This window comes from Mustela erminea, chromosome 19 (genome assembly GCF_009829155.1).
Source record: "Mustela erminea isolate mMusErm1 chromosome 19, mMusErm1.Pri, whole genome shotgun sequence".
Lineage (NCBI taxonomy): Eukaryota > Metazoa > Chordata > Mammalia > Carnivora > Mustelidae > Mustela > Mustela erminea.
Window position 1 is genome coordinate 59,790,752 of NC_045632.1, and position 27,056 is coordinate 59,817,807.

General features: G+C 64.3%; 1 protein-coding gene across 1 annotated transcript; it reads right to left on the reverse strand.

The window, feature by feature from the left end:
* Positions 1 to 58: 58 nt before the first annotated feature.
* Positions 59 to 27,048, reverse strand: GALNS (galactosamine (N-acetyl)-6-sulfatase). The gene is made up of 14 exons (XM_032326123.1): positions 26,861 to 27,048; positions 20,989 to 21,112; positions 20,439 to 20,513; positions 19,806 to 19,908; positions 17,283 to 17,426; positions 16,280 to 16,346; positions 16,076 to 16,203; positions 15,606 to 15,745; positions 13,795 to 13,898; positions 10,593 to 10,729; positions 9,775 to 9,877; positions 4,284 to 4,405; positions 2,498 to 2,615; positions 59 to 797 (listed from the first exon to the last, which is right to left on the reverse strand). The coding sequence occupies exons 1-14, from the start codon at positions 26,975 to 26,977 to the stop codon at positions 711 to 713; spliced, it is 1,569 nt and encodes a 522-aa protein (XP_032182014.1). The 5' UTR covers positions 26,978 to 27,048; the 3' UTR covers positions 59 to 710.
* Positions 27,049 to 27,056: the final 8 nt, after the last annotated feature.

Here is a 27,056-nt window from a genome sequence, read left to right on the forward strand (position 1 = left end):
AGCGAATTCCACCCCGGCGCACCGCTCCCCTCTGGCCGGCTTCTGCAAAAACAAGAACTCCCAAGTGCCCGCTCCTTTATTCTAAAACTCCTCTTCGCCATTTCCCAAGTCTTAGAGCGGCGCAGTACAGGTGGTGGCGTCTACACCGGCTCGCTCAGGCTCCCCGCGCCAGGCAACTAGGAGCCCCGGGGAGGAGGGTTGGCGGCAGGGCAGCTGAGAGGCACCGACTGGCCACAGGGTCCTGGGGTCAGGATCCCTAAGGAAGGGGGAAGGTCAAGGTCCCCACCGGACCAGGGAGGCCTCCCTTGGCGGTTGTCAGGATCTCCTTCCGCCTTCACAATCCCACTCAGTGGGGTGCAGGGGCCAAGGGGCCAACACAGGACTGGCGAGGCCAACTGTGACGGTGAGATTCAGGTCGCAGCCCTGTCATCTGGATCGCTGGATGGAGGCAGGGCCCTGGAGGAGGCCAGCAGGAGGTCGGAGGGCAGCATCCGGCTCTCGGGCTGTGAGGCTGTGGGTCCTCGCCGCGGGGTCAGCCCGACCAGGAGGGCCGAGGGACGCCAGGGCTGGGTTTCTGGCACGTGGAGCCAGCAGATCCCGCTGCTGGCTGCAGATGAGGTCTGTCCGTGTGGGCACGGCCGGAGGGCAGCCGGGGCTCAGGGTTCGTCCAGCAGGGAGCCCTAAGGCCAGAGTCTTCCTAGCCGCAGGCACTAGTGGGGCCAGGAGCACTTCTCTGGGACGGACTCCGGGGGCGTCAAGCACTTCCCTAACTTTTCACAGCCCGGGGGCGCCCAGTTCTGGCAGTGAGAATTGAGAGAGAACAGCAAGTTACTCTAAGCACGTCTGGGCTCCACCGTGGCCAGAGTCCCTCCCCGCCCATCTCCTCCAGACACACTTCAGCAAGGGCTGACCCTGGAGGGCCCTCACAGCCTGCTCAAGACCATCCATAGAGAGCTCTCTGATGGTCAGCTGAGGGGAGAGCTGGCCTGTTCCAGTGGAGCACGGACGGCCCCTCTACCCAGCGTCCACACGCCTCCATATGGCCGTATTCTTCTGGTGCGGAGGATGGGCCCTCCCTGCTTCGTCATGGCCTCCCACTGCCCATGGGGGTCTCTGCACCTCAGAAGGGAGACTCCAAGTCACTCTGGAGGCGTACCCCCTTGAGCGGGCCTCCCAGGCTGTTCCCGAATCAGGTTACCAAGGGCAGTGAGAACCGCGCTGAAGGTCTCTCCTGCCCTGGAAGGCATCACCTGGCTTGTGGCTGCCCAGATGGGGAGAGGGGCCGGCCAGGCTTTGGAGAAGGAAGCTGCCCTCGGACACAGAGCAAAGCACAGGGTGTGTGCAGAACAGACCGCCCAGCCAGCCTGACTGAGGGTGCGGGGAGCCAGCACCCGACTCTGGAGGCTGGTCCACACTGCTCTGGGCTGCCTTCAGTTCACTTGCGGGATTGGGGGGGCAGGTCCAGGGGTCAGGTGGCTGTGGTCATGCCCCGGCCAGTTCCCTCCACGCCCTCCCCCACTATATCACGCAGTGGGAAGGGACACGGGCACCACACGCACTGCTTGACAGAGGGCATGCTGGGGGTGGGGACAGCTCGCCTTCCCAGTGAGATTAAAGTGGAGTGGGCACGTGGGGCTCTCAGACTGCTGGGACCCCAGGCACCTTGGTGGTCCTGAGACGGGTACCTTCCTGCTCTACTCTGTGCGTTCAGAAGGCAGACCACTCCATGGAGGGAGGGAGGAGGCCCTGGGGGCTTTTGCTCTGAACGTCCTTCTGTGGGGGGCTTCAGGACACGAAGCTGCAGGTGGGGACAGCAGCGACAGGCCACCCCACCCTGGCCCTGGCTACCAAGGCAGCCCTGCCCGCCCCAGGATCACGCTCAGCGCCCGGAACACGCGGCTGACTCTGCTCCTGGTGCGCTCCCCCACCTGCTGCCCTGGCCCCTCGGGGCAGACCAGACTCCACACGGCAGGTCAACAGTGTCTGGCTGCTCTCTGAACCACCGTGCGGGACTGCGGGACGCACGGCTCAGGGAGAGGGGCCGTTAGGCCGGGAAGCTGGGCCACCCCGTCCTGACGGTGCTTGGTGGGCTTTGAAGCCAAAGCTTCGGATACTGGGACACCTGAATCACCCATGTCCGGAGCAGGGAGCCAGACACCCTCAGTTCCAGGGACAGGACCTTCAGGCCATCAGTCCACTGTGTCCATACCCCACGTGGAAGTGACTTGGGCCAAGTAACTCCCGGCCACCCCTGCTGGGTCTGCGCAGAGCAGCAGGAGGGGAAGGGGTCCAGCCCGCAGCCCCGGCAGCCTCTGGAGGCCCGCGGTCTACCGCGTCCTGCCACACTGCCCAGCAGTCGCCTCCGCTGCCAGAAGTCTCTGCAATCCCAGACAGCTCCCAGTTGAGAAGGGGGGCGAGGGTGTGGGCTGCACAGACGTTCCACGGCCCCTGGGACACCCTCCCGGCACTGGCGACCTGCGGCACATCAAGCACTCACCATGACAGCCTGGTTGCACACATTGAGCTGGGGCTGTCCAGGGACCAAGGTCTCCTGGTGCTGCCGGACGGCCAGGGTGACCCCGCGCAGGGCACGCAGGTACTCGGGGCTGGCAAAGCTAGAGGCGAGAGGACCAGGTCACTGAGGGAGCGAGGCCCAGGCCGGCCGGCAGGACAGGCCACCCCAGCAGCGGGGGAAGGGGCCTGGGGAGTGAGGGGCCCACCGCCCCAGTGGAGCCACCAGCTGGTGGCCCCTACCTCTGTCCCTCTGTGCCCAAGGACTGGCATGCACCTCAGCAACTGCCCCACAGATGAGGCCGCAGGCACAGCGGCCATGAACCCTGTCAGCGTTCGGGGCCTGAGCCCTGGCCAGCACCATCGAGGGCACAGACAGGACCACGGGCGCCCCCGAGCAGACCTGGGGCCTTCCCGCTTTCCTAGTCCCTCCGACCCAGATATGTGTGGCAGGAGCAGGGGTCCCGCCCTGCTCCCCACGGTCTCTGGGTCTGCAGCCCTGGCACTCCCAGGCTGCCCCGAACCTCAGGCCCTCCAGTCCATCCTGCAGGCCGCGCTCACCGCACACACGGCCTGCAAGCTTTTCCGAGAGGCCTCCAGACCCTGTCAAGTCTTTCCCCTTCTCTGGCCAAATGCACTGCGAAGGACTGGCTTAAGCTAAGGTCATTCTTCTCAGCAGCAAGGTCTGCCTGGCTCTTGTCCTCTGAAGCTCAAGTGTGCTGGGGACGTATGTGACTTCTGGGTGACGCTGGGGGCAGTCAGACTGCAGGAGGCCTCATGGGCAGAGGTGCGGCCTGTGGCTCCTCCGCAATCAGGCCCTGCCGTCGGCTCCCATGGCCCCGCTCGGTGTTGGCTCTGAAGTTACTTCCGGGGACAGGAGAGGCCTCGGACTGCTTCCTCCCAGGCTCCCCCTGGTTTAGCCTGATCCCCAGCCCCACACGCACACGACCCTGGGCTCCACACCTGTGGCTGCTGATACCCGTGAGGGCCTCCCAGCTCCCAGTGCAAAGTGTCCTGGAGCCTCGGAGACACGCGGCCACAGACTGGGGTTTAGACCCCCGGGGTCTCTTCCCTCCCAGGTCTGGAGGCTGCAGGCCGAGATCCAGGCAGGAACGTACCCCCTGCGGAGGTGCGTGTCCCTTCACCTCTGCCTCCGATTTCATGCGGCCCCTCCCCCGTGTGTGTCCCCTCTTCTGTCTCCCAGGGCTACTCTCCGCAGGCAATGCCACCCTGATCCAGGATGACCTCCCCCCGACCTCGCCTTCACTGTCCCCACGAAGGCCCCGCTGCCAGGAAAGCCGCGTGTGAGGTTCTGGAGTGGGGCCCGCCTGTCTCCTTCCCGCATCCCCGGGATCTGAGCTGGGCAGAGGGACCGGAAGTGTCTCAAGCGTCCCGGTTGGCACCACAAGGCCCCGCCCCAGAGCCTCGCCGGGAGGAGCCCCGGGGTGGATCTTTCACGCTGGTGCTGCCCGCCGGGCACGGAGGGGCTCATCCACCCCACACGCAGAGGCTGCTCAGGGCGGGGGTCATGTAACTGTGTCACGCGAACCCGTGGTGGAGGGACAGAGACCAGGCGGATGGGAACACCTGAGGAGGTGGGCCACGCACACCAGTTTGCCGAGGCAGACACTGAGGACAGGCCTGGACCACCTGTGGGGGCAGGAGAACCACCCCACCCGCCGCCACGCGTCTCTCAAGAGCTCAGGACATGCCTCTGCTTGGCAGTGCCCAGCCCGCCAGCGAGCGTCTGCCCTTGCTCGGGGCCGGCTCACCTGAGGGGGAATCTCTCCCCGGGGTCTCGTCCCAGGTGGAAGACCAGAGGCAGCTCCGTGTGGTCCTCCTGCGCGTGGGTGGTGACTCCTGAGACGTTCTGCCCGGGGCAGAAATCGATGCCCTGAAACGGGAGGCCGGGAGGGCCGTGAGGGCCATGCGCGCGTGCGGGCAGGGGTGCGCCCCAGGAGCCCAGAAGGCAGGGGCCTCGAGCTCCCCGAGGCAAGCCAGCCCATCTCCCTGCCACCTGCTGCATCCCTAGATGTGCCACGAGAGTGTCCCAGGGCTGAGCACGCCGAGGGCCGGCCTCCTGTAGGATGGCATCTCTCCCACGCCCTGGCCCCAGAGCCGCTGAGCCATTGTGCCTGTGTTTGTATCCCGCCGGCAGCCCCTTCTCGGGCAGGGACGTGATTTTTTGTTTTTAAAATTTTTACTTATTTATTTGAGAGAGAGACAGAGAAAGAGAGAAATGACACGAGTGACAGGAGGGGCAGAGGGAGAAGCAGACTTCCGGCCAATGCAGGGCTCGATCCCAGGACTCTGGGATGCTGACCTGAGCCGAAGGCAGACGCTTATCACCTGAGCCCCCAAGCACCCCAGGAGATAAATCTCTTTACGATATTTAGAAGCACCTGGTGACTCGGTGACGCATGTAATTCCTGATCTCAGAGTTGTCGGATCCCCATGTTAGGTGTAGAGATTGGGTAAAAAATGAAATCTCAAAGAAAAAGGAAAAAAAGCGCTACCCCTTAAACAAATTGTTCCAGCCCTTCCGGCGGCCGGCCTGTCCCTGAATTCCAGAGCAAAGCCACCCCAGCACGGGCTGCTCAGCGCTCCCTGCAGGCCGCCCGGGAGCCAGGAAAGACAGGCCCACGGCCGCAGCCCAGACGCCCAGGAACAGCAGGGCCTGAAACAGACCACTGCCGACGTGTCCGAGTGTCGGGAGCCAGTGCAGGAGGCCTACTCTAAGAGCCATAAGGGACTGAATATGATTGGCTGTTCATTTAGGTCCACTCTCGCGGGAGGTGCATGAGCACTGCATTTTGATTGGTTAACACTGCCGGTATAAAAACTCATGCACCGAGGGTAAAGGGAGAGAAGAAGAAAAGCGATTAAAGAAGAAGGTTCGCCGCTACGTGAGTCTCCGAGTCGTTCTTGCGGGCCGAGCGCGACAAGTGGTGCCGAAACCCGGGATTCTCATCGTGAGAGACGCACGGAGTCGGCGACGATCAGGTAAGGAGTGCACCTATTTCTGTCTAGTGAGCGACAGGGAAAGTTCCTAGGATAAGGACGAGAGTAAAGCTTTCCGGGATGGGAAACGAGATGGCTGCATATAAAATGTTGGGGCCGCTAACTGACGTTCTTAAAGCAAATGGGACCCCTCTGAAAAATAAGAAGGCTCGCTTATTTCTAAAAGAAGTGGGTCAAACCGCTCCGTGGTTCTTAGAGGAGGGATTGCTTAATATTCCCCAGTGGGAATATCTAGGGGAGGACCTCAGGCGCGACCCGCACAGTATGCCGGGAACTCTCGCTGTTTGGTCCTTAGTGAAGGTCTGCTTACTATCGTCCCGCGAACCCATGCGCAAGGCGGTTCTACAGGGAGGAGAGATCTTAGAACAGGTAAAAGAGGAGTCTTGCAAAGGATCCTGGAGAGATTCCAGTTCTGAAAGTGAAAGCTCAGAAGAAAGCTCGGACGAGGAAAACGCCTGTCCGGGTGATAAGAGAAAAGTGACGGGAGGGGGTCCCTCCGATGATCAGAGAGTGGAAGAAATGAAAAGAGAGCTTGCAAAAAAGGAGGAGGAACTAAAAAAGGCCATGGCGCAGCTCGAAATGCAGGGGGAAGTTATGGCGCAGCTGAAATTAAAAGTGAAAGAAGGAGCCATGGCGCAGTTACAAACAAAGGAAGTGGTAGATAACTTAGATCTTATGCCCACGCGCCCAGCCCCAACAGCACCACCTTACGAGGGGCCTCCTCCGTATAAACCTTGCTGCACCAAGGCCTGCTATTGTGCGAGCTGCACCGCACAGAGTTGGAGAGAAGTATTAGGGCCAGAAAAAGGGTTTTTCCCCGTCATGGAAGATCAACATCAGCAAAGATATCATCAGCCCCTAGATTTTAAACTCGTAAAGCAGCTGAAGGAAGCAGTTATGTCCTATGGGCCTCAGGCTGCTTTTACGGTTTCTTTGGTTGAAACGCTAGGTAGCCTTTACCTCACTCCTGAAGACTGGAGTAACTTGGCTAGAGCAGTTTTATCTGGTGGGCAATATTTAGAATGGAAGATCCAGAATCAGGACAATTGCCAGGACACGGCGCGAAGAAATGCAGCAGCAGGTAACCCACAGTGGAACCTAGACATGTTAACAGGTGCGGGACAATATTTTGGGTCACAGGCACAAAGTAATTATCCGCCAGGGGTATATCACCAGATAGCAACCGCAGCTTTGAGGGCATGGAAGACGTTAAGGGGTGCTGGAGATTTGCAAGGACAGTTATCCAAAGTGCTACAAGGGCCGAATGAGCCCTATGCAGATTTTGTGGACAGGTTGATACAAACAGCTGGTAGGATGTTTGGGGACGTAGACCAGGCTATGCCCCTAGTTAAACAATTGGCTTTTGAAAATGCCAATAAATGGTGCCGAGAAGCCATTAGACCCTGGAAAGCGAAAGACTTGTCAGCGTATATCAAGGTCTGCAGGGATATCACAGGACCTCTAGTTCAGGGCCAGGTCATGGCTGCTGCTTTTGCACAAGTGTTGCAGGGTGCAAATGGAGCTAGGACCAAAGGGTGTTTCTTATGTGGGCAAGAAGGTCATATGAAAAAGGACTGCCCACAGCGCAACAGCCAGGCACGATCTCAGCAATTATAAATAAATAAAAGAGGGGAGATGTCAGGAGCCAGTGCAGGAGGCCTACTCTAAGGGCCGTAAGGGACTGAATATGATTGGCTGCTCATTTAGGTCCACTCTCGCGGGAGGTGCATGAGCACTGCATTTTGACTGGTTAACACTGCCGGTATAAAAACTCATGCACCGAGGGTAAAGGGAGAGAAGAAGAAAAGCGATTAAAGAAGAAGGTTCGCCGCTACGTGAATCTCCGAGTCGTTCTTGTGGGCCGAGAGCGACATCCGAGGACACAGGACAGCAGACCGTGTGCATCGAGGCTCAGGTGTATGGCCCCAGGTCCCCAGACAGGCCCAGTTCTGCAACTTCCCAGGCCACCTCTGCCCTCGGGGCTCCTTTGGGGGGACACTGCGGGGCAGCTTCAGCCTCTGAGGTCAGCGTGCGGCACGAGCCCCGTCCAAGGTGCTGGGACGGCCCTGGGCCCCTTCCCAAAGCTACTGTGCTCACGGCCTGGAGCTGTGTCCCCAAGGCTCGCAGGCCGTGGGACTCTGACTTGGGAACAGGAAAAGCCAGCTGTACCCCGAGGACACCCTGGTGAGCCCAGGGCCCCACAAGCAGCTTAGCTGCAGTCTTCAGCCAATACAGGACACGGCCTAAGGGAGGGTCTGGAAAGGCGGCTGTACACAGAGACGGGTACACGGTGCTCACGAACCCCAGAACCGGCGGCCGGGGAAGGCTTTCTGCAGCGGTCAGTGCCGTCGACGGGCGCCCCCCACACCCCGTGTCCAACCCCCCTGCGTCTGTCACGGACAGCTGGTCAGCGGAGCAGGCAACACTCTGCTTCTCAATAAAGCAGGGAGGTTAGGAACCCGCGAAATTCCATCCATCCTCACTGAGCTGTGACTCTTGAGCCAGCGGCTGAAGATTAAGGAGACTCGAAGCCGGAGAAGACAGCCAGTGATGCACGCCCAAGTGGGTTCCAGAGTGGGTGGCCCCTTGACCTTCGGGGAGTAGAAGTGCTGGAGAACACATGGGGATTTGACCACGAGAGAGCCCATAGCCTCCAGCACGAAAAAGCTGGCAGCTACCAGTCCAGACAAAAAACACAAATCCTCACCTGGATGCAAGCCGAGTACACTACTTACCAACACCCCACTCACCAGCACTGGGTTTCCCTCACGACTGCGGTCCCTGGGACATCACAGCCGAGCCAGCCCACGTGGCCCCTTCTCCCTCGGAGCCCAGGGTGCACCCGTCCCTCCGCGGCCCTGGCCCTTGGAGCCGTGCACTTAGTCTAAGTCTGGGAGTGGCCCCCAAGTGCAGAGGACCACATGCACGTGTACCCCACTCCTGCTGTGCCACGGGCTGCCACAGGGAAATGGGTTCGTCCCTCCTTCTCGGCCTGCCCCGCTCAGCTAGCCGTTGGGGAACGGAAAAGCCTGACCTGGGGCGTGACTGGGCCCCAGGGACAAGAGTATAGCTGGGAAGCTAGCAGGCTCCACGCAGGTGACTCCCAAGCTCGGGACCACAGACCCGCACGCCCCTGCAGGGACGCAGCCCCGGCCTCTCCCTTAGGCTGGGAGCCGGCCCGGGCCTGGCTGAGCAGCCCCAGCCGGGCAGCCTCGTGACTTCTGAACAAAGCTGGCCCTAGCACGTTAGCCTCCTGGAAGGGCCGTCAGAGCAGCCGACAGTGAGCCCACTCCCATCCTGGGCAGCTGCCTCCCAGGGAGGGACTGCCCTGGGGAGCAGAGCAGCAGCACCCCGTTTCCTGGGAACTCAGAAGGGTGTCGAGCAGAGCCCGGAGGCAGCGGGAGCCACGTGTCCGGCGGAGGAGGGCGGGGCCCACGCAGCAGAGTGGCCTCTCCTGATCGGGGCCCCATTGTAAACACGGTCTGCCCAGGTCACACAGGCAACGGCTCCACCTGCAGAACTTTCTGGACTTTCCCAACACTCCTTCTGAAAGAAGCTCCCCCTGCTCTTCTGGGGTCTGGCCTGGGTGGAAGCTGGGACGGGTCTCATGTGGGGCTGCCCAGACCCTGCCCCGAGAGCCCCTGGAGCCACAGGGAGGCCTGAGGTGTGGCTCCCAGAAGCCTGCTCCCATGCCACCTGGAATCTCGGGCAGCCGACAGCGGGGCCGCAGAAAGCCCCGGGAGGGAACAGTGAGGCCACACAGCTGCCCCCAAGCTCGCACAGCCAAGCTCTGAGTTTTCGGGGGCTCCTACGACCTCTTAGCCTCTGAGCACCTAAAGGGCAAACCACAGGCAGCCCTGCCTGATAGGACATGGGGCCAGGTGCTGAGGACGGCTGACATCGTGCCTGAAGGGCGGGCAGGCTCAGCTGTGGGACGGAGAGCAAGGGCAGGGACCCTGGGCGCGAGCGGGAGGGCCGAGTGGGCCTGAGAGAGTCCAGTGCTAAGCGCGTAGACCAGGGGACAGGACTGTGCCATGCCCCGTGCTGACAGTGGTTTGGAAGAGGTTGGGGACCGCTGCCACAGCGAGTCTGGGGGTTCACAAGTCAGGTGGCGAGCACGAGAGGCCTGGGGCCACCTGTCCTCCGCAGTGGCCTCTGGTCCTGGCCCGCTCTGTCCAGAGGTGTCCTCCTAAGAGGGAGGTGGTGGGTCTGCAGAGTTCATGGTACCCCAAGCCCCCTCACCTGTCTGAACTCCTCCCAAGAATTGGTCCAGGTCCAGAAGTGGGCCTTGTACTGGCCGAGGGTGACCGCCATCAGCGTGTTGCCGCGGTAATAGAATATCGGCCTGTTGCGGAGGGAGGGAAGGGGTCAGGAGAAACTTGTCACAGAAACGACCACGCTGGGCTCCCACTGAGCACAGTGGGGAACAGGTCCACCAGGCCGCGGGGGGTGGTCGGGCCCCTGGGTCCTTGGCCCCGGCGTGAAGCTGGCGGCAGGCAGAGAGGCTCTGGCCCTCGCCGTGGGGCAGACGGCCTGCTGAGCCCCGCCCACCACTGCGCTCTCTCCCCGCCGAGTCAACAAGCTCTTGTCCAGGGTTCGAGACAGCAAAGACAAGCATGGCTGAAAACGCCGGACACTGTCTCACCCGCCCAGACCCAGGCCTCAGCAGCTCTGAGGCGGCGGCGGCTGCCTTCCCAGCCACGAGACTTCGCGTTTCGCAATTCCTGTCCCTTGAGCAACCTGGGAAACTGACTCTGTCTGAGCACAACAGCACCTGGTCTCAAGCTGGGAAGAAGCCGCGTCCGGCACCGGTGAAGCCCAAGCCATGGCCGGGCCCCAGGGGTCCGGACAGCTGGACACTCAGGCAGAACTCCCTCCACCCCAAGCGCTGGGCCTGGGGTCCCATGCCCTGGGTGCTGGGAGCCGGGTCTCGGGGTGCCAGGGCTCTCGCTTCTCAGGTCCTCCCCCTGCCCCGAGCCGGCCTGGGGAGGAAACGGCCTTGTCAGCCAGGCCTGGCTCTGTCCCCTGGTGTAGGGGGCTGGCGCCCAGCGGGCACGCACCTGTCTGTCAGCTGGCCCCACAGCACGGCAGGGAGCAGGTCCAGGCCGTCGATCACCCTGTCGCTGGGCGGAGCCAGGCCCGCGAGGGACAGGCTGGTCGTGAAGAGGTCCATGATGCTGCCCAGCTGGTGGCTCACCTGCAAGCACAGGACGCGGGGGCACTCGGCGAGCCCGCCCTGACCGGACGGCAGCCAGGGGCACACGGGGACAAGGACAGGACGCGGGGGCACTCGGCGAGCCCGCCCTGACCGGACGGCAGCCAGGGGCACACGGGGACAAGGACAGGACGCGGGGGCACTCGGCGAGCCCGCCCTGACCGGACGGCAGCCAGGGACACACAGGGACAAGGACAGGACGCGGGGGCACTCGGCGAGCCCGCCCTGACCGGACGGCAGCCAGGGGCACACAGGGACAAGGACAGGACGCGGGGGCACTCGGCGAGCCCGCCCTGACCGGACGGCAGCCAGGGGCACACAGGCACAAGGACAGGACGCGGGGGCACTCGGCGAGCCCGCCCTGACCGGACGGCAGCCAGGGGCACACAGGGACAGAGGCCTTCTCTGCCTCATGTCCACGTGCGGTGCACACGCCCCGGGCCCAGGCCCTTCCTCCAGGCCCTGCCTTTGCAGTCTGACCCCGCTCCAGGCCATCCCGGAGCCCCGCATGCTCTGGAGGGTCAGGTCAGTGCGCGTGGGCCGCCACACGAACCCTCAGGCCTCACGACCCTGCAAGGGAGGGGCGAGCTCCTCCTCGGGAGAGCGGCTTCGGGAGGTTAGGGCTGAGTGGGGATTCCAACTGTCCCATCCCCAGTTCCCGAGTCCTCGTGTCTGTGGGGCTACGAATGAGACAGAGGTGAGAAGACGGGGCAGGCGGACACCGGTGGGGTCCGGCCTGCTGATGCCTCCCTGAGCCCATCTGTCACCACTGAACCACTGGGAGCTTCCCGAGTCAGGCGGGAGCACAGGCGGAGAGGAGACGGCGAGGCCTAGCGCAGCACGGAGGAGGGGCGGCTGGCTGGGGACGACCCGGGCCCGAACGGGATGGTCTCAGTCGAGGCACCCAGCGAGACGGGTCTGAGAGGAGCACTCTTGGCCAAGGGCCACATGCTGGTCTCCACAAGACGCACGTCTGCTCCTTGGACGCGGCTCTGCCTCATCTGGAGACCCCCGGGTTCACCCCACCACCCGGCGTCAGCAGCCTGGAGCTGGGGGGAGGCCGGAGAGTCCGCTGTTCAGCTTGACGGGGCGGGCATCCGCGGGCATCTTGTCGGCTCGGACCTCCGGCCGCTCTTCCCAGTCCCCAGGGGTCCCTCACGGCTGCCCTGGGATCACGTGAGACGCCCCCGCCACGAGGAACTCTGTGTGCACACGGAGCGCCCAGGCCACGGCCGCCTGCACTGTGGGTTCAGCAGCCCCGTGTGGGGAAATGGGAAGCTGGTGTTTGAGTGGAACCTTCTGCGTGGGCTTGCAGAGGCAGGAGCCGGCGGCCAACGGCATCATCTCATTGCCGCGGCTTCTCCCCTAACGCTTGTTTTGCAACAAAAAAAAGAAGAAAGAAAAAAATCAAGAAATCCCAATACTTTAACTGCCAAGCAAAACAGAGAGAGGAGAGACTGCCGTGTGGGTGGGGTAGGACAGCCGACGTCCTTCCTGTCAGCACAGAGCAGCTGGGGCACACAGAGAAACTTCCTGAAGGACAAACACTCTCGACATGCGTCACGTCTTTAAGAAAACGCCATCAGACTGCTGTGGGCACACGGAGTCCCTGCTGGTGCCACCGGCACTGCTAAGACCCCACGCGGGAGCGGTCCGTCCACCAGGCAGGAAGGGGCCTGAGGACCGGAAACGGTGGGCAAGCCACAGTGGGTAAACGAAGCCCTCCCGTGGTCGCCGCGGGGCGCAGGCCTCACCGCTCGTCAGGCTCAGTTTCAGCGCGTGCCATGGGACCCGGCGCGGGGAAGGCTGCCCGGCTGTTCCTGGACTCTCGCCTCAGGGAGCAGGGCTGAGGGGTGAGGAGCCAGGCAGACGAGGGCCGGAGGCGGAGGATCCCAAAGACTGGAGCTGGCCGCGGGGAGAGAAGTCCCCATGGAGACCGTCCCAGAGGGTGCGGCTGTGGGGGAGCCTGGGCAGGAGGGTGGGCTCCGTGCCCCACGCCTGGCGCCTGATCCCAGCGCCACAGGGGACGCCAGCGGTCCTGACAAGTGACTTCCTCTCCTCGGGCCCCGTTTGCTAGCACGTGGCGTGGGAGTGCTGACGACGGTGACGGCGACAGGGTAACGCCCCGCACTGAGGTCCGCGGCCCCGTTCCCAGACCCCGCGCACATTCCTCACGCGGCAAAGAGGGAATCAAGGCTGCCAGCAGCGGACCTGGAGATGGGAGCGGATTCTGGGTCCCGGGAAGTGGCCGGGGGGCCAGAGTCAGAGGGACCGGTGACACTCGACGGGCCTGGACGACGGAGGGAGGGGCCGTGGGCACCTCAAGGACCCTGGAAAGACGAGGAAACGGACCCTCCCCTGGAGCCTCCAGAAGGAAGCAGCCCTGTGACGCTGCGAGCCTGGCCCGGGAGGCCTGGCCGGTCTCCCGACCTCCGGCCCGAGCGGAGGAGGGTGTCGTGGAAGGCGTGGAGCGCGGCACTGTGACAGAGACCGCGGGGGAGTCCATGCCCCTGCACTGTTGCTGTGAGGGCCGCACCAATACCAGCGTTCCCTGGGGGGCGTCGAAGGGGAGAGACCGGTTCGAAGACCGGGAAAGGAGTATTTCAAAACGGGAGCCCTCAGACCCCGTATTCCTCTGGAGTCTGAACTGAGCTGCCCTGGGAGAGAAGGCCCTGCGTGTGGGTTCCTGGTGGAGGCAGGGACAGAGCAAGGAACTCTGGGGCAGGAAAGGGCTCCAATGTCTGGGAGGCTGCTAGGGAACCAGTGGCCGGGGAGAGACTTTGGGGCCAAGCAAGCTTTTAGGGACTCAGTATGCCCTGTGCCTGAGGGTGCTCGTTGAGGTCCATTAGCACACTAAAGCTCTGACGAGTCCTGCAGAAAAGAAACCTGCTTAACTTGGCTGAACTCAGGACTGCCACGTTCACTGAGAAGGCAGCCTCAACAGCGGACCGCAGTTGCTAACACCGCCCCTGAGGCCCCCTGCCCGCCCCACCTGCCCTTCACCAGCCGCCTCCCAGTGTGGAGCGGCCGGTCTGAGCGCCACTCACCTGGCCCGCAGGGACTCGCCCGGGCCACCATGCGATCGCGGGCTCCCGCATCCCACCTTCAAACGTGGTCTGCTTCCCACACAGAAACGGGCCGTTGCTACCGCCTGGGGAGACAGAGTCGTGCATCAGACGCCTACCCCGAGTCCCCAGGGCGTCCCCCCTGCTGGCCCGTTGCTTTCAGGAGGGATCTGCCACGGACCCCAACCTTCCTGGGTCCTCGGGTGACACTGCTACAAGGACCAGACACAGAGTTCAGGCCTCAAGGTCAAGGTCAGATGCCTGGACAAGGTCAGGCAGTGACACTATGTCCCTGAGGCAGCGCAAGTGCTCAGAAATGGAGTCGGGGACGACGGCCCTGAGGCGGGGCTGGGACACAGGCTCCGGGGGAGCAGCTCAGTGGGGTTCACGGCTGCCTGCAGGGACTGTGTGACTTACGTGTTCCCGTCCTCGAGCACCCCCTCTGTGGGGGGGGTGGGGGGTCCAATCAAAATGTGTCCCCCCCGGGGCCCAGCAGTGGGTTGGGGACGGGGCAGGTTCGGTTCCTGAACCACACGCGTGGGAAGCGCTGGAGGGCAGAGGGCCCTGGCCAGGCTGGCTGCCTCCCAGAGTCCAGGGCGAACGGCCGTTGCTGCCGCCACCGCCTGCTGCCCGGGGCTCCCACGAGCCCGGCCCCCGGGAGGAACAGAAGAGGCGGTGCTCTTGCTCCTATGCACCCCGGCCTCCCGCGTTAGCGCAGGCAGAGCCCGAGAGAGCAAGGAAGGGCGCGTCCGGGCGACAAGCGAGCAAGCGGCAAGGGCATCGCAGGACGGCGAGGACGGACGCGCTCCTCCCGGGGCCTCGCGGGGCTCAGACGCACTGACGAGGCCCGACTGCTTGTCTACTCCGCGTCGCAAACGGTGAGGCGAGCACACAAACTTGTGTTCTTACAACCGAGCATGTGGACTGCGTGCGTGGGAACCGGCCCCTACTTCAGGCATGAAGATGGGGCACCGCTGGTGGTCCCGGCAAGGGCTGCGCGTCTGGGGCTCTCGGCGCAGAGCACAGCAGGGACAGCGGCGTCCAGCCAGGTCCCGGGTCTTTGCTGGGAGGGATGCAGAGGGTCCCACCCTCACCTCTGGGAGCAACAGCAGTGCAGGGAGCGCCTGCGTGAGGACGAGGTCCCTCCATGGGCCGTGAATGGCCCCTTGGGGCCCCAGACCAGCCGGACCCAGACCCCAAACTGCTGTTCTGTGCCAGCAGACTCCTTCTCACCTGACCCCATCTGTACCCATACCAGCCGTGGGGCTCCCCCGACTGCATGGTCCCCTAGCACCTCCCTGCCGAGGCCTGTCCCCCTGGGGTTTCCTGCTCCCCGTGGCCTTCCTTCCAGAGCCCTTTGAGTGACTCAGGGCCCTGCTCAGGGAAAATGGGACAAAAAGATATGGTACCATGACAAGAGGGGGGGACGGACATGCTTATAGGACACCAGGTGGAACCCCTTGCTCCCCAAGGTGCAACAGTCCACGAGCTTGCCGAGCAGCCCCGGGGGTTCACGGCCCTGCGGCGGCTCCCTCGCTGAGCCAAGCCCGCACTCTGGGGTAGGGGCTGGGTCCAAGACACCAAGACACCACTTCCCAGGAGGTCTGGAGATGCCCCAGCAAGTCTCCTGGGCGACCGTCTTCCCACTGGACGTAGGCTCTTGGGAAGGGAGCGGGGATCTCCCCCATTGGACGGGGCCCCTAGGAGGGCTGAGTGGCCCTGACGGAGCCTCAGAGATCCCAGTGTCCCAAGGGCAGCCCCATCTGGGGAGGCGAGGTGCTTGGAACACCGGCCTTGTTCAGGAGCAGAGATGAGGGCAGCGCCATTGTCGGAGGTGAAGAAGACAAAGGTGTCCTCCGCGATGCTCAGGCCCCGGAGGAGGCCCAGGACCTTCCCCACACTGTCGTCGACCTCCCGGACAGCGTCCCCATACCTAAGGGGAGAAAGGGCGTCCGTGAGCAGAGAAGTGACGGCTGCGGCGACGGACAGCACACCGGACGGGCTGGCTTCAGAGGACAGGGAGAGAAGTCAGTCCCCAGAGTTAACCCGGGACGGGACACGCCACACCGCGCAGCCTCCTCCACGCAGACCGCGCTGGCCGGCAGCTTCGGGGAAGCACGAGAGCTGCCCTCCCTTCCCGTCAGGGTAACTGAGACCGAATGGCCGAGTGCCCCGTCCCTGGAGCCAATCACGCTCAGCCGAACTCTCCGGCGGGGGGGGGGGGGGGGGGGGGGGGTCCACGTCTCTAGGACCAAGGACTCACCGCCCTCGCCGGCTGGTGCCCAAGAAGGGCCGAGACGCGTACACGGGCGCGTGAGTGGCGTCGATGGCCCAGTACAGGAAGAAGGGGCGCCCAGCCGCGTGTTGCCTCTGCACGAAGTCCAGCGCTTCCTGGGGGAGATGCTGCCTTACCCGTCTGCCCGGAGGCCAGGCTCCCCCGCGCCCGCCCAGCCCGCGCGTTCGTCACCTGCGTGTACAGTTGTGTCAGGTTGGCTTCCCCGGTCTTCAGATTGATCGGGAATTCCTCATAGTATCTGAAAGTAACACAGACCCAGACAAAAATCCGCCTCCCGGAAGCCAAGCGAGCCTCCTTTCCCTGATGTCCCAGGCGGGTAGGCCCGCTCACAGGGGGAGGGAAACGCGGCCCGCGCGCGTCAACGACCCAGAGGCGTGCGCCGCTCCGGAGGCCCCGGGCCGGTCGAGGACGAGGCCCCACGGCAGCCCCGACCTGGGAGCGGCCACGTGTGAGGACACAGGGAGGCTGACAGAGGCGGCGCCGCGGTCACCCCGGGCCGGCAGCAGCTCATGGGCACAGGCGCTCTGAGCCGGCCGTGTCTGCGCGGCACCACGAGCGCACCAGGACCCCCGAACCCCGCTTCCAACGGGGCACATTCTCCATCAACGAGGCTATCCTGGAAACGCACGGGCCCAACCCGGCTTTCCGGCCCCGATGCAAGAACTTCCACCGAAACCGTGAAGCCACACAAAAGGTGGGCGGGGAGGAAAGGGAACACAGACAAAGCTGGAGACAGAACGGGGCTGACCACGCGGGGACACGCTGCGGCGCCGTGAAGGCAGGCCCACGGCCGGACCGGAGCCCGGGGAGCCGCCCGGCTCGGGCAGCAGAGCTCCAGGCGGGCTCCTGAGGAAGGAGCAGCCCCGGGGGCTCCTGGCACAGGGCTACGGGCCAGCCTGGTGCAGGCGGACGGCCTCGGAGCCGGAGCCCGAACCTCAGGAGCAGAACACGATGCTGCGTGACACACCTTGGGGGTCCTAACCTCTCCCACGCTAAAGTCCCCTGTGGGCGGCTCGAACAGCAGCCCTAGGCCGTGGTCCTCGCTGCGGCAGAACCGCTGGCGGACAAAGCCGAGCGCTGGGAAGCCGTTCCAGAACCCCCGCCCCCAGCGCAGCATCAGAGGGCAGGGCTGAGCTCTGCCACGTGCGGGGCGGGGCAGGAAGGGACCCGTTACCTGCCGACCATCTCCCAGTCCCTGTACACAGGGATGTTGGGCCTGGCCCTGTTGTCGTATGGTCCAAAGTGACAGTTGGGGGACCCGAACCACTCGTCGAACCCATGCTTCAGGGGGTGGAACTGAGGCCTGTGGCCCAGATGCCTAGAAACGGGAACCCGGACACTTTAGGGACCCCTTCTCAGGGTACCCCAAAGTCCTGAGCACAGACAGCTCCTTGCCTTGTGTGTGCTGAGCCCCAGGCGCCCCGAGACGTCCTCCTCCAGGTGGGCGCCAGGACCCCGCCCACCCCCGCCGACAGCCCACGGCCCTGGCCACGGCGGGTGTCCGGGCACAGAGGGGCACTGAGGCATCCCTCCGGAGTGCTGCGCGGGTGGGGAAGACACGCAGTGAGCTGCCTCACAGCAGCCAGAAGCCGCCCAGAACTCCCCGCACTCTGGCTTCTTCTTTCTTCCATTTCTGGGGACGGTTCTACAGGTTCCGCCTTCTCCGGGACTGAGCCGGTCGCCGGCCCTCACGGTAAGGTCTTCAAGAGCCTCTTCCCCCAGGTACGCGCAATCACGCCCCAAAAGACGGCCGCGCGGCCCTGGGGGAGCTGACCGCCCCAGCCTGGCCTCATCACAGCCTGGGATGCTCCAGGACCTGCCAAGGCCGCGCACTAACCCAGCGCCCGGGCCCCGCTCAGGGATACGTGTGCCTACGGGGTGACCAGGGCCAAGCGCTCCCCAGCCCAGGCTCTCCGGACTGCGGGCATCACGACCCTCCCTTTGTCGGTTCTGCCAACAAGCAGCCGCCGAGGGAGGACCCAGCAGTCCCTGAGCCAGAGTCGTCTGCTCCTCAGAACACACGGCGCAGACGCACGGGGGTTTCTGCTCCGCCCATGGGCTCTTAGGGAGCACAGCAACTCTACAGGGCCAGTGGGCTCCCACGGGCCTCTCACGGCCACACAAGCTGGAAAGCAGGGTCTCCCTCCTCTGCTGCCCTGGAGAGGCTTTGGAGCAGGCGACCAGGAGACCCCGTTGCCTGCTCAGAGGTGTACTGGTGGCCCACGCAGATGCCCAGGCACTGGTCACTTGGTCAAGGCGGTGTGGCACGGCACGGCGTGGTGGGGTGGGTAGGCCATGTGGGGCCAGAACTGAGGTGCCCAGAGCCGGGGTCTAAGAAGGTGCCGGTAAGTGTGTCTCTTGGGGCCTCAGCTCCCACGGCTGGTTCTCAAACACTCTGCCTCCCGACTGCCGCGTGGCCACGGTGCGGCTCTGGCCTCTGCAGGGCCCTCCACTGGGGGCAGGGCCATGGGCGCTACCACGGCCGCTCGCTGCAGAAACCTAACCCGCCCTGCGCTCTGTGCTCCCTCTCCGCGCCTCAGGTCGGCCGGGGCCGCTGCTCCGGCATGGTCAGCTCTCCGCACGCCCACCAGCAATGGCCCGGAGGGGGACGCGCTGGCTAGCCAACGTGGCTGCACGCTCACACCCACCAGCTCAGGCGGCCTCCCTTGACACACAGCCGCTGGAAGGGCCGCTTTGCTAGGCTGTCGGCTCCCGACAGCAGTGGGGCCGGCACCGCCTGCCGGTGAGCCCGAGCAGGCTGCAGTCCCTCGGGACCCCACAGTCCCCTGGGACTGGGGCGGCTGGAGGGGGCTCTCATGTGAATCCAGCCTCTACCCATCCCCAGACGTGCTCAAGCCACGGAAGTCCGGCTCCGTGGCACTGGGCCGGGAGGAAGAAGGTCAGTGCAGGCCACAGCCCTGTGACGGGCCCCGCTGAGACTGGGACGCACCCCTCCCCCCCCAGGAAGTCTGCTGGCCCAGGGCACAGCTGCTGGGCCGGGCATCACAGGGCCCATCCCTCCCATGGGCTCCCCACAGAGAGGGCCCTGGCAGTCTCCCTGGGCTTTCCGGGCACTGCCCAGGCCTGGGCTGGTGACAAGCATCCCCAGAGCTGCGCTCTGCCACCACCTCCTCCAAGCACCGCTCGGCAGGACGGCTCCCGGCGAGACTCAGGAGCGAGATAGCACTTGTCGGGCAGCCCCTGGATCACCAGGATTCTCGACGCTCAGTGTCCTGGTTCCCATGGACCTCCCACTGCTGTGACCACAGTGCTGTGCACGGGGCGCCCATCCTCGAGAAGGCAGTGCCAGCAAGTAGCAGAAGAGCTAAGGGCAGAGGGGCCACGGTGCCGTGAAGGACAGGGACGGACGGCTGGACATCGGAAAGGCTCCCCGGGGAGGGCGGACTGGCTCTGTTCCAGAAGCCCCACAGCTCGGGAGAGGGAGCAGAGACCCTGTGACCTTCACATCTGCCTCCCAGGCTGCACACCTGGGGATCCCCATGGAACCTGCTCCCAGTGGCAGGCACGGCACACACGCACGCCACGGGGGCCTCTGCCGTCATGACCGCAGGGCCCTCACAATCCCCCGCCAAGGGACTGTCCTCAGCCTCCCGGCTGCCCCTCCGTGTCCCCCCCCAGACAGCACCCTGCACTTGCCCACCAGCTGCGCACGCCCCGTAGGAGTGTCAGGACTCACCACTTGCCCACGATCTTGCTGGCGTAGCCGGCCCCCTTCAGCAGCTCGGGCAGCAGGCGCTCCTCAGCCGGGATGCCGCCCACGATCTCCTGCGGCGTGTAGGCTGCGAGAGCATGACCGGCCTGGCACGGGCTCCCTCTGCTTCCTACCCCGGGGCACGACTGGCCCGGCACGGGCTCCCTCTGCTTCCTACCCCGGGGCACGACCGGCCCGGCACGGGCTCCCTCCGCTTCCTACCCCAGGGCACGGCTGGCCTGGCACACTTCCTGCTCAGAGCCGCAGGTGCTGGGCTGCCCTGGGCACAGGACAGCAGCAGGGAAGGAGCCGTAAGCGGTGTCTGCCCAGACTGTCCTTGGCAGAGCAGTGGCCGGGAAGGAGCCTGGACTCTCCACCAAGTCCCCAGGAGGACCAGCACTCAGCCCGTTTCCTCTCCACTGACGACGCGCATTTCTGACAGCGGCCTGCTCTGAGGGACGGGCTACCCCCACACACAGCCTCTGAGCCCAGGCAAGCAGCTGGCGCTCGCAGAGCTGGCCGGCGGACGCCAGGTCGCGCATGAGAATGGTGGCGGACATCCCTCCCACCCGGGCCCGCGTCCCCTGTGCTGCGGGTGCTGCCCGCGGCACTGCGTACCGTTTCTGGCGTGCCCGTTGGTGGTGTAGAAGCCGTTGCGGATGGGCAGGCGTCCAGTGAGCAGAGCTGCCCGTGCTACAGCGAGGAAACAGAAATGTCATGAGCGTCCACGGCCAGCTCGCAACGCTCCTCCTCCCGCTGGCAGCTCCAGAGTGACAGCCTAGTGGGCTATGCGCACGGCACAGCACGCCCCCAACACCGGCCTTCCTTCCCTTCCGCGGGGGTCACGTAAGGAACCTTCCCAGCACGGGTGGTTGTCCTGGGAGGAGGGGCGCTTGTCCCGAACCCCCCCGAGCTGCTCCACTCTGGGAAAGGAGGAAGGCACGTGCCACTGGCAGCAGCTTCTGCCTCCAAACCCGACATGCTCCGTGCCCTTGGTGGCCTGTGACAGCACGGAGCCCAGCTGCCCCAACGTGCTGGGACCCCGAGGGGAAAGGGCTAGGGCTGCCACAGCCGCCTGCAGCCCGCCTGGTGCTCTGCTTGGACGGAAGCCGGGAGGCGCCCGAGTGTTGGTCCCACTCCCTGTGCCCGTGGGCCAGCCCCAACTTACACGGCGAGCACAGCGGGTTGGCTGAGTAGAAGTTTGGGAAAAGCATCCCTTCTGCAGCCATCCGGTCTAAATTTGGGGTCTCTCTGGAAGGTTCTCCATATACTCCCAGGTCGCCCCACCCCATCTGCAGAAAAGAGCATGGACAGGTGGCACAGACCTCCTTTTGTCTTGGGGGAAGGTGAGAGCAGCCAGGAGCTGGCACCCTGTGCCCCACGAGCCACAGCATCCTCACTACACCCCGGTGCCCGGTGCGGGCCGTGGGCACTGTCAGCGGCCTTGTGGCCGGCTTAGCGGGGACGGCCCCATGCTCGCTGCTCCTCAGCCTCTGACGCCAGCACCTGCGGCTCCCCGGGAACCGGCAACTCGGGACACAAACCAACACAGCGCAGGAAGGAGCTGGTGCACAAACTGAGACCGAAAACACGGGGCAAGGCCCCCACCCAGGGAGATGCAGTGTGGCCACGTGACTGGCTGTTCCACTCCCAGGTCTAGCCGCAAGAACGGGACACAAGCACCAGGCACAACGACACAAACAACATGAGTGTCCACAGAGGCATGCCTGACGACAGCCCAGAGCAAACGCACTGGGCATCCGACAGCTGCTCCGTGGACACATGGACGACATCCGCTCGGTGGACACACAGACCGCACTCTAGCCGCGCGGTCCGGGCCGAAGGTCATGTCCACTCAGAACCTACGCATGGCCCCGTATGTGGAAACACAGGTGTAGGGGTGCCTGGGGGGCTCCGTCAGGTAAGTGTCTGACCTGATCTCAGCTCAGACCTTGACCTCACGGTCGTGAGTTCAAGCCCCGCACTGGGCGCCCGGCTAGTGGAGCCCACTTTAAAAAAAGCAGATGCTGCTGGTGTGACTGGCCTGGAAGTAGACTCATGGGACTAAGGCAGACCCCAAATCCAATGCAGAAGAACAGGGGGCGGCGGGACGCAGGCACAGGGGAGCACGGGAGAGCAGGGGCTGAGGGACACGGCTACGCAGTCGGACCGCCGGGAGCCGCCGGAGCTGGCGTTGCAGGAAGGGCCTTCCTCCGGAGCCTCGGGAGCCCCTGCTGCCACCCTGACTTCAGACTTGGGCCCTCAGAACTGGGGCTGGAGAGTTTCGTGTTTGTGGTCAGTGGTGATGCCCTGGGCAGCGGCACAGGCACACTGGACACGGCTGGGCCGGGAATCAGGACGCCGGGGGCCACGGTCAGCTACGAGGACCACGCGCTGTGGGGCTCTGTTTCCGGGAAAGGCCAGAACAGGCAGGTCCAGAAGGCCAGGAGGTGGGTCGTGGGAGTTGGGGAGAGGAGGCAGGTGCCTGCCGAGGGGCCAACGAACACGGCCTCAAGTGGACTGTATGTGGCTGCACAGGGCGCTGAGCTCACGAGAGCCCACAAACCTGCCCAGCTAAGCCCGTGACCCCAGGCCGGCAGCCCGCGCACCGTCCTGGCACAGCTGTCAGCGAAGCGCAGGCCCCTGCAGGCCGTGGCCTGCTCTCCCGAGTCAGCGGCAGCTGGTCCCTTTGGCCTTTTAGCTCCGGATTCCTCCGGCACGGCTTATCCTGACATCTCTGAAATGGCTGCCTGTCCGGGGGCACAGGCACTGGCACGGAGCAAGCCCCCGAGGGAGGCGCGGCCACAGGAAGGATGGAGGCTGAGCCGGGGGCAGACGATGTCCCTGAGTGACAAGAGTCTGGAGGCCGCACACGCAGGGACAGGGCTCACATGCCCCAGTCGGGTGCGGGAGGGCCTGAGCGCTCGGTCGGAGTCTGGCCCAGCCGCCCACAGGGCAGGCAGAGGCCACGGGACTCACTTCCCTTCCTGGGGCCCGGCCCGGCCTCCCCTCCCCTAGAGCTTGGAGACTTCTGAGTCAGCTGCTCCCTGCTGCCCGTGAAGGGCCAGCCTGGGCCCTCAGACTCACGTCAACACGCGCGGAAGGACGCGCGTGGCTCAGCAGCTCCGGCGGCTCCCCACCCACAGGCCCGCTGCACTCCCCCAGCCGTACACATAAAGAACCAAGACAGAGCCAGTGTCCAGGCGCTCGGGAGCGGGCCTCTAAGCCCCTGCCCACCCCAGCCCTGCCAGACGCGAAGAAGGGAGGCAGATCCACAGGAGACCAGTGTCAGCATCCTCTGAACTCAGCACACAGCCGTGGGGGACCCGTCCGGTCCTGAGCGCACCGAGGACGGTGAGACAGCTGCCGGCCTGGCCTCTGACAGGCGCCCCCAGGAAAGTCAAGGGGCTGGTGAGCCCCGTCACCACTGCCCCCGTTCTGCCCCCCAACGGGCCCTCTCCGGTGAGCCTGGCTCCGGAGCAACCCACGCCATCACGTAGGGCCCTGCACCGGGGCCCGGCAGGGTGGGTGAAGCCACAGCTGCAGGAAGGGCCTCTGGAACCCCAAAGCCCCCATGGCCCCGGCCCATCCAGCAGGAGAGCCAGGGTGTCTGCCTCTGCCTGAGTCACTGTGAGTGTGTTTTCTGTCGGCTGTCACCAAGATGTCCGAACTAACCTGCGTTTGCCAGCTAGGACAAAAGCTGTTGTGACTTCTTGGTGTTTCGGCTGCGAACAACCCCAAAGCCACAAGAGGAACTTGCACAAGAGAGGCCTGGCCCCAGTCCTGGCCACCCGGTCGGCTGTTCTGGTTCTCTGCTGCCTGGCGTGGGGTGCCCAGGTGCGGGGTGGGGGGCTCCCCACAAAGCCCTCCGAGAAGCACACTTTGGTGCTGGTCGTGCACACTGAGGCCTGAGCCAACGCTTGCAACAGAAATGCCACCACTTGCACACATTCGCCTTTTCCGGCAGCCCCATCCAGGAGGCAAAAAGAAACAGAGGAAAGGTAAACGTATTTTAACTCTGTGTACTTGAAACACGATCCTCTCAACACACATTCAAGACAACACTCTTGGCGCCGCTGAGGAAGCAGCAGGCGGCTGACTGGGTACCCCGCGGTCACCGCGGATGGGAGGACAGGGCGGGCACCAAAAAGGCCGGGCAGGGGGCGCCTGGGTAGCTCAGTGGGTTAAAGCCTCTGCCTTCGGCCCGGGTCATGATCTCAGGGTCCTGGGATCCAGCCCCGCATCGGGCTCTCTGCTCAGCGGGGAGCCTGCTTCCTCCTTTCTCTCTGCCTCTCTGCCTGCTTGTGATCTCTGTCAAATAAAATAAATAAAAAAAATCTTTAAAAAAAAAAAAAAAAAAAAGGCCGGGCAGTTGGCAGGGTCTGGCCTGCGCAAGGCGGCCTCCTCTGGGCTCAGCCTGCAGAAGCCGCGCCGTGAGCCAGAGAGCACGCGCGTCCAAGATGGGCTATCTGCGGGTGAGCAAGGTCTCCCTGGCCGCTGCCGGGACAGGATCTGAGGACCCCGGCACCGGCTTCAGAAGCAGCGCCCCTCTGAGCACGTACATGGGAATAGAGAAACACGGTTACGGTTATTCCCAGGAGAGCAAAACCACGGACAGATGTCCGCCATCTTTCAGCATGATCTGAGAACCCTTAACTTTTCATAATGAGAAATTGTTATTTTAATAATAAAGTTACATATTTTAAGATTCTTATTTATTTGTCAGAGAGAGACACAGTGTAAGAGGCAACACAAGCACAGGGAAGCCGGAGAGGGAGAAGCAGGTTCCCCGCTAAGGGGCTCGGTCCCAGGACCCGGGATCATGACCCGAGCCAAAGGCACTGGGCCGACTGGGCCACCCAGGTGTCCCCCCTATAATGAAGTTATTGACTGACTTTATTATTTATGTGACAGAGACAGAGATCACAAGCAGGCAGAGAGGCAGGCAAACAGAAGGGGGGAAGCAAGCTCCCCGCTGAGCAGAGAGCCCGATGCGGGGCTCGATCCCAGGACTCCAGGGATCACGACCTGAGCTGAAAGCAGAGACTCTAAACCACTGAGCCCCCCAGGTGCCCCCCCACTCCTGCCCATAACGAAGTTACTGAGGGACAAATTCTACGTTCACTTTCCTGAACTAAGTCTCGGGAACCGGTGTGTTTCACAGGCAGCGCTCCCCAGTGCTGACCCCAGGACAGCCCGGCAGCCGAGCAAGGCTCGTGGCCCTGGTCCAAAGGCTCCCGTGAGGCTCTCTGCCGGCCTTTTGGGGAAACTCTGAGCAATTTTTACTGAAAATACTTCTGACTCTAACTGTGGGGGCTTCCACAGCAACTGCTTCTTCATCTTGCCACGGTCCAGTTCTACCCCAGCTACCAGGGGCTGGCATTGGACCCCACAAGCCGGGCGCGATGCCACACTAGTCCCGCGGCAGAGGTTGGCTGGGAGGCCCAAGTCTCTGCACTTCTCTTCCTTTTTTCCTTTTTCTCCTTTTTTAAAAAAGTTAATTAATTAACTAATTTATTTGACAGAGATCACAAGTAGGCAGAGGCAGAGAGAGAGAGAGAGGAGGAAGCAGACTCCCTGCTGAGCAGAGAGCCCGATGCGGGGCTCGATCCCAGGACCCTGGGATCATGACCTGAGCCGAAGGCAGAGGCTTTAACCCACTGGGCCCCCCAGGGGCCCTTTTCTCCCTTTTCTGTACATATGCTCCACACCCAGCATGGAGCCCAATGCAGGGTCTGAACTCACGACCCTGAGATCAAGACCTGAGCTGAGACCAAGAGGCGGGTGCCTCACTGACTGGGCGACCCAGGTGCCCCCCCGGCGTCCATACCTCTGGTGGGGCTCAACCATCTGCTGTGCACCCCAGGACGTGCCATGTCTCCTACTACCAGTTTGTCACAAAGGACGTCTGGCAGGGACAGCAGACGGAGGAGACACCCAGGGCGAGGGGAGGGGGAGGTCCCACGGCCAGCACCTCCGTGAGTTCACCAACCTGGAAGCCCTCAAACGCACTCCTTAGGGTTTCGTGGAAGTCTGGCTACAGACCCAGAACTCATCACGTCACCGGCCCTCAGTGCCGGAACTCAAGCCCCAGCCCGCGGCCTTCCCTGGAGGTCAGGGCCGTGCTGAAAACCCCTGCGGAACCAGGCCTCAGGCTCTCTGCAGACCCGTCCCCAACCTCTCCAGGGGCCTCCACTACCCACCCAGGCACGCCGAAGCTCTGCTACCATGGCGCCGTCCTTCAGGGTTTGAGGAGCGCAGGCCTGCACGGGAGACAGGCCCTGAGGGGCACCAGGCGCCCAGGCCGGCGTCTGTGCTCCGCTCTACCCCGACACCTCACGCCGAGTTCAAAACCTGCACTTCGCTGCCAACCTCTGTGACCAAGAGGCGGTGACAAAGGCACAAAGACAGCGGGACAGCTCGGGCCACTGCAGGCACCCCGCTAACCTCTACAGGGCCGGCCCGCCAGAGTGACCAGAGCGAGCCCGCGCCAGGCCGCACACACACCCAGCAGCGGACCCAGACAAACCTGACCCAGGGCCAGAACTCCCAGCCACCCAGAGCAGCCTGGCGGGGGAGACAGCAACAGTCCCCGGCAGGGCACATCCTGGACGTCCCGGCAGACGGGCCTGGGTCCCGGTCAGCTCTGCACCCAGTGCCTGGGGAGAAGGCAAGGGGACCCGGGGGGGGGGTGCTGGGGAACTGGTCTGGGCCACCCCTCTGTCGGTCCGCGCTGGGGCAGGGGGCAGTGCTGGAGGGCTCGTCCCCCGGGCAGCCCAGCGGGGCCCACCTCAGTCCGGCGCTGCCGGGGCAAGACCGCCGACGGCCGGACCCGGATCTAGGGGGCCGGTGGGCGCCGCACGGACGCTCCCTCCTGCCCGCCCCCCTACGGCCCTCCACCGCTCCCCTGCCCCGAGGGCGCGCCCCCAGCCCCACCTCCTCCCCGCCCTCCCCCGCCCGGCCCCGCCCCGCCGGCCGCCCCCTGCCGCCCCGCGTCGCCCGGGGCCGTCCCTGGGAGCCCGAGCGGCGGCCGCACTCACGTCGTCCATGAGCAGCAGCACGATGTTGGGGGGCTTGGGCGCGCCCACGGCCGCGAGCCCGGCGGCGCCCAGCACCAGCAGCAGCCGCCATCCGGTCCCCGCGGCGACCCGCGCCATCGCGACCGCTGCGGGAGCCGCGGAGCCCGCGCCGAGGCAGGAAGCGGCGGGCGCGCGGCGGCGGCTCTGCCGGGGGCGG

Bases quoted from the DNA above. Each gene is read 5' to 3' on its own strand.
- GALNS (XM_032326123.1), bottom strand. From the start codon at position 26,977: ATGGCGCGGGTCGCCGCGGGGACCGGATGGCGGCTGCTGCTGGTGCTG. The intron at 19,909-20,438 runs GTACGCAGTGCC...ATGCTCTCGCAG, and splicing joins CAACGGGCACGCCAGAAACG to CCTACACGCCGCAGGAGATC. The intron at 16,204-16,279 runs GTGACGAACGCG...CATCTCCCCCAG, and splicing joins TGACACAACTGTACACGCAG to GAAGCGCTGGACTTCGTGCA.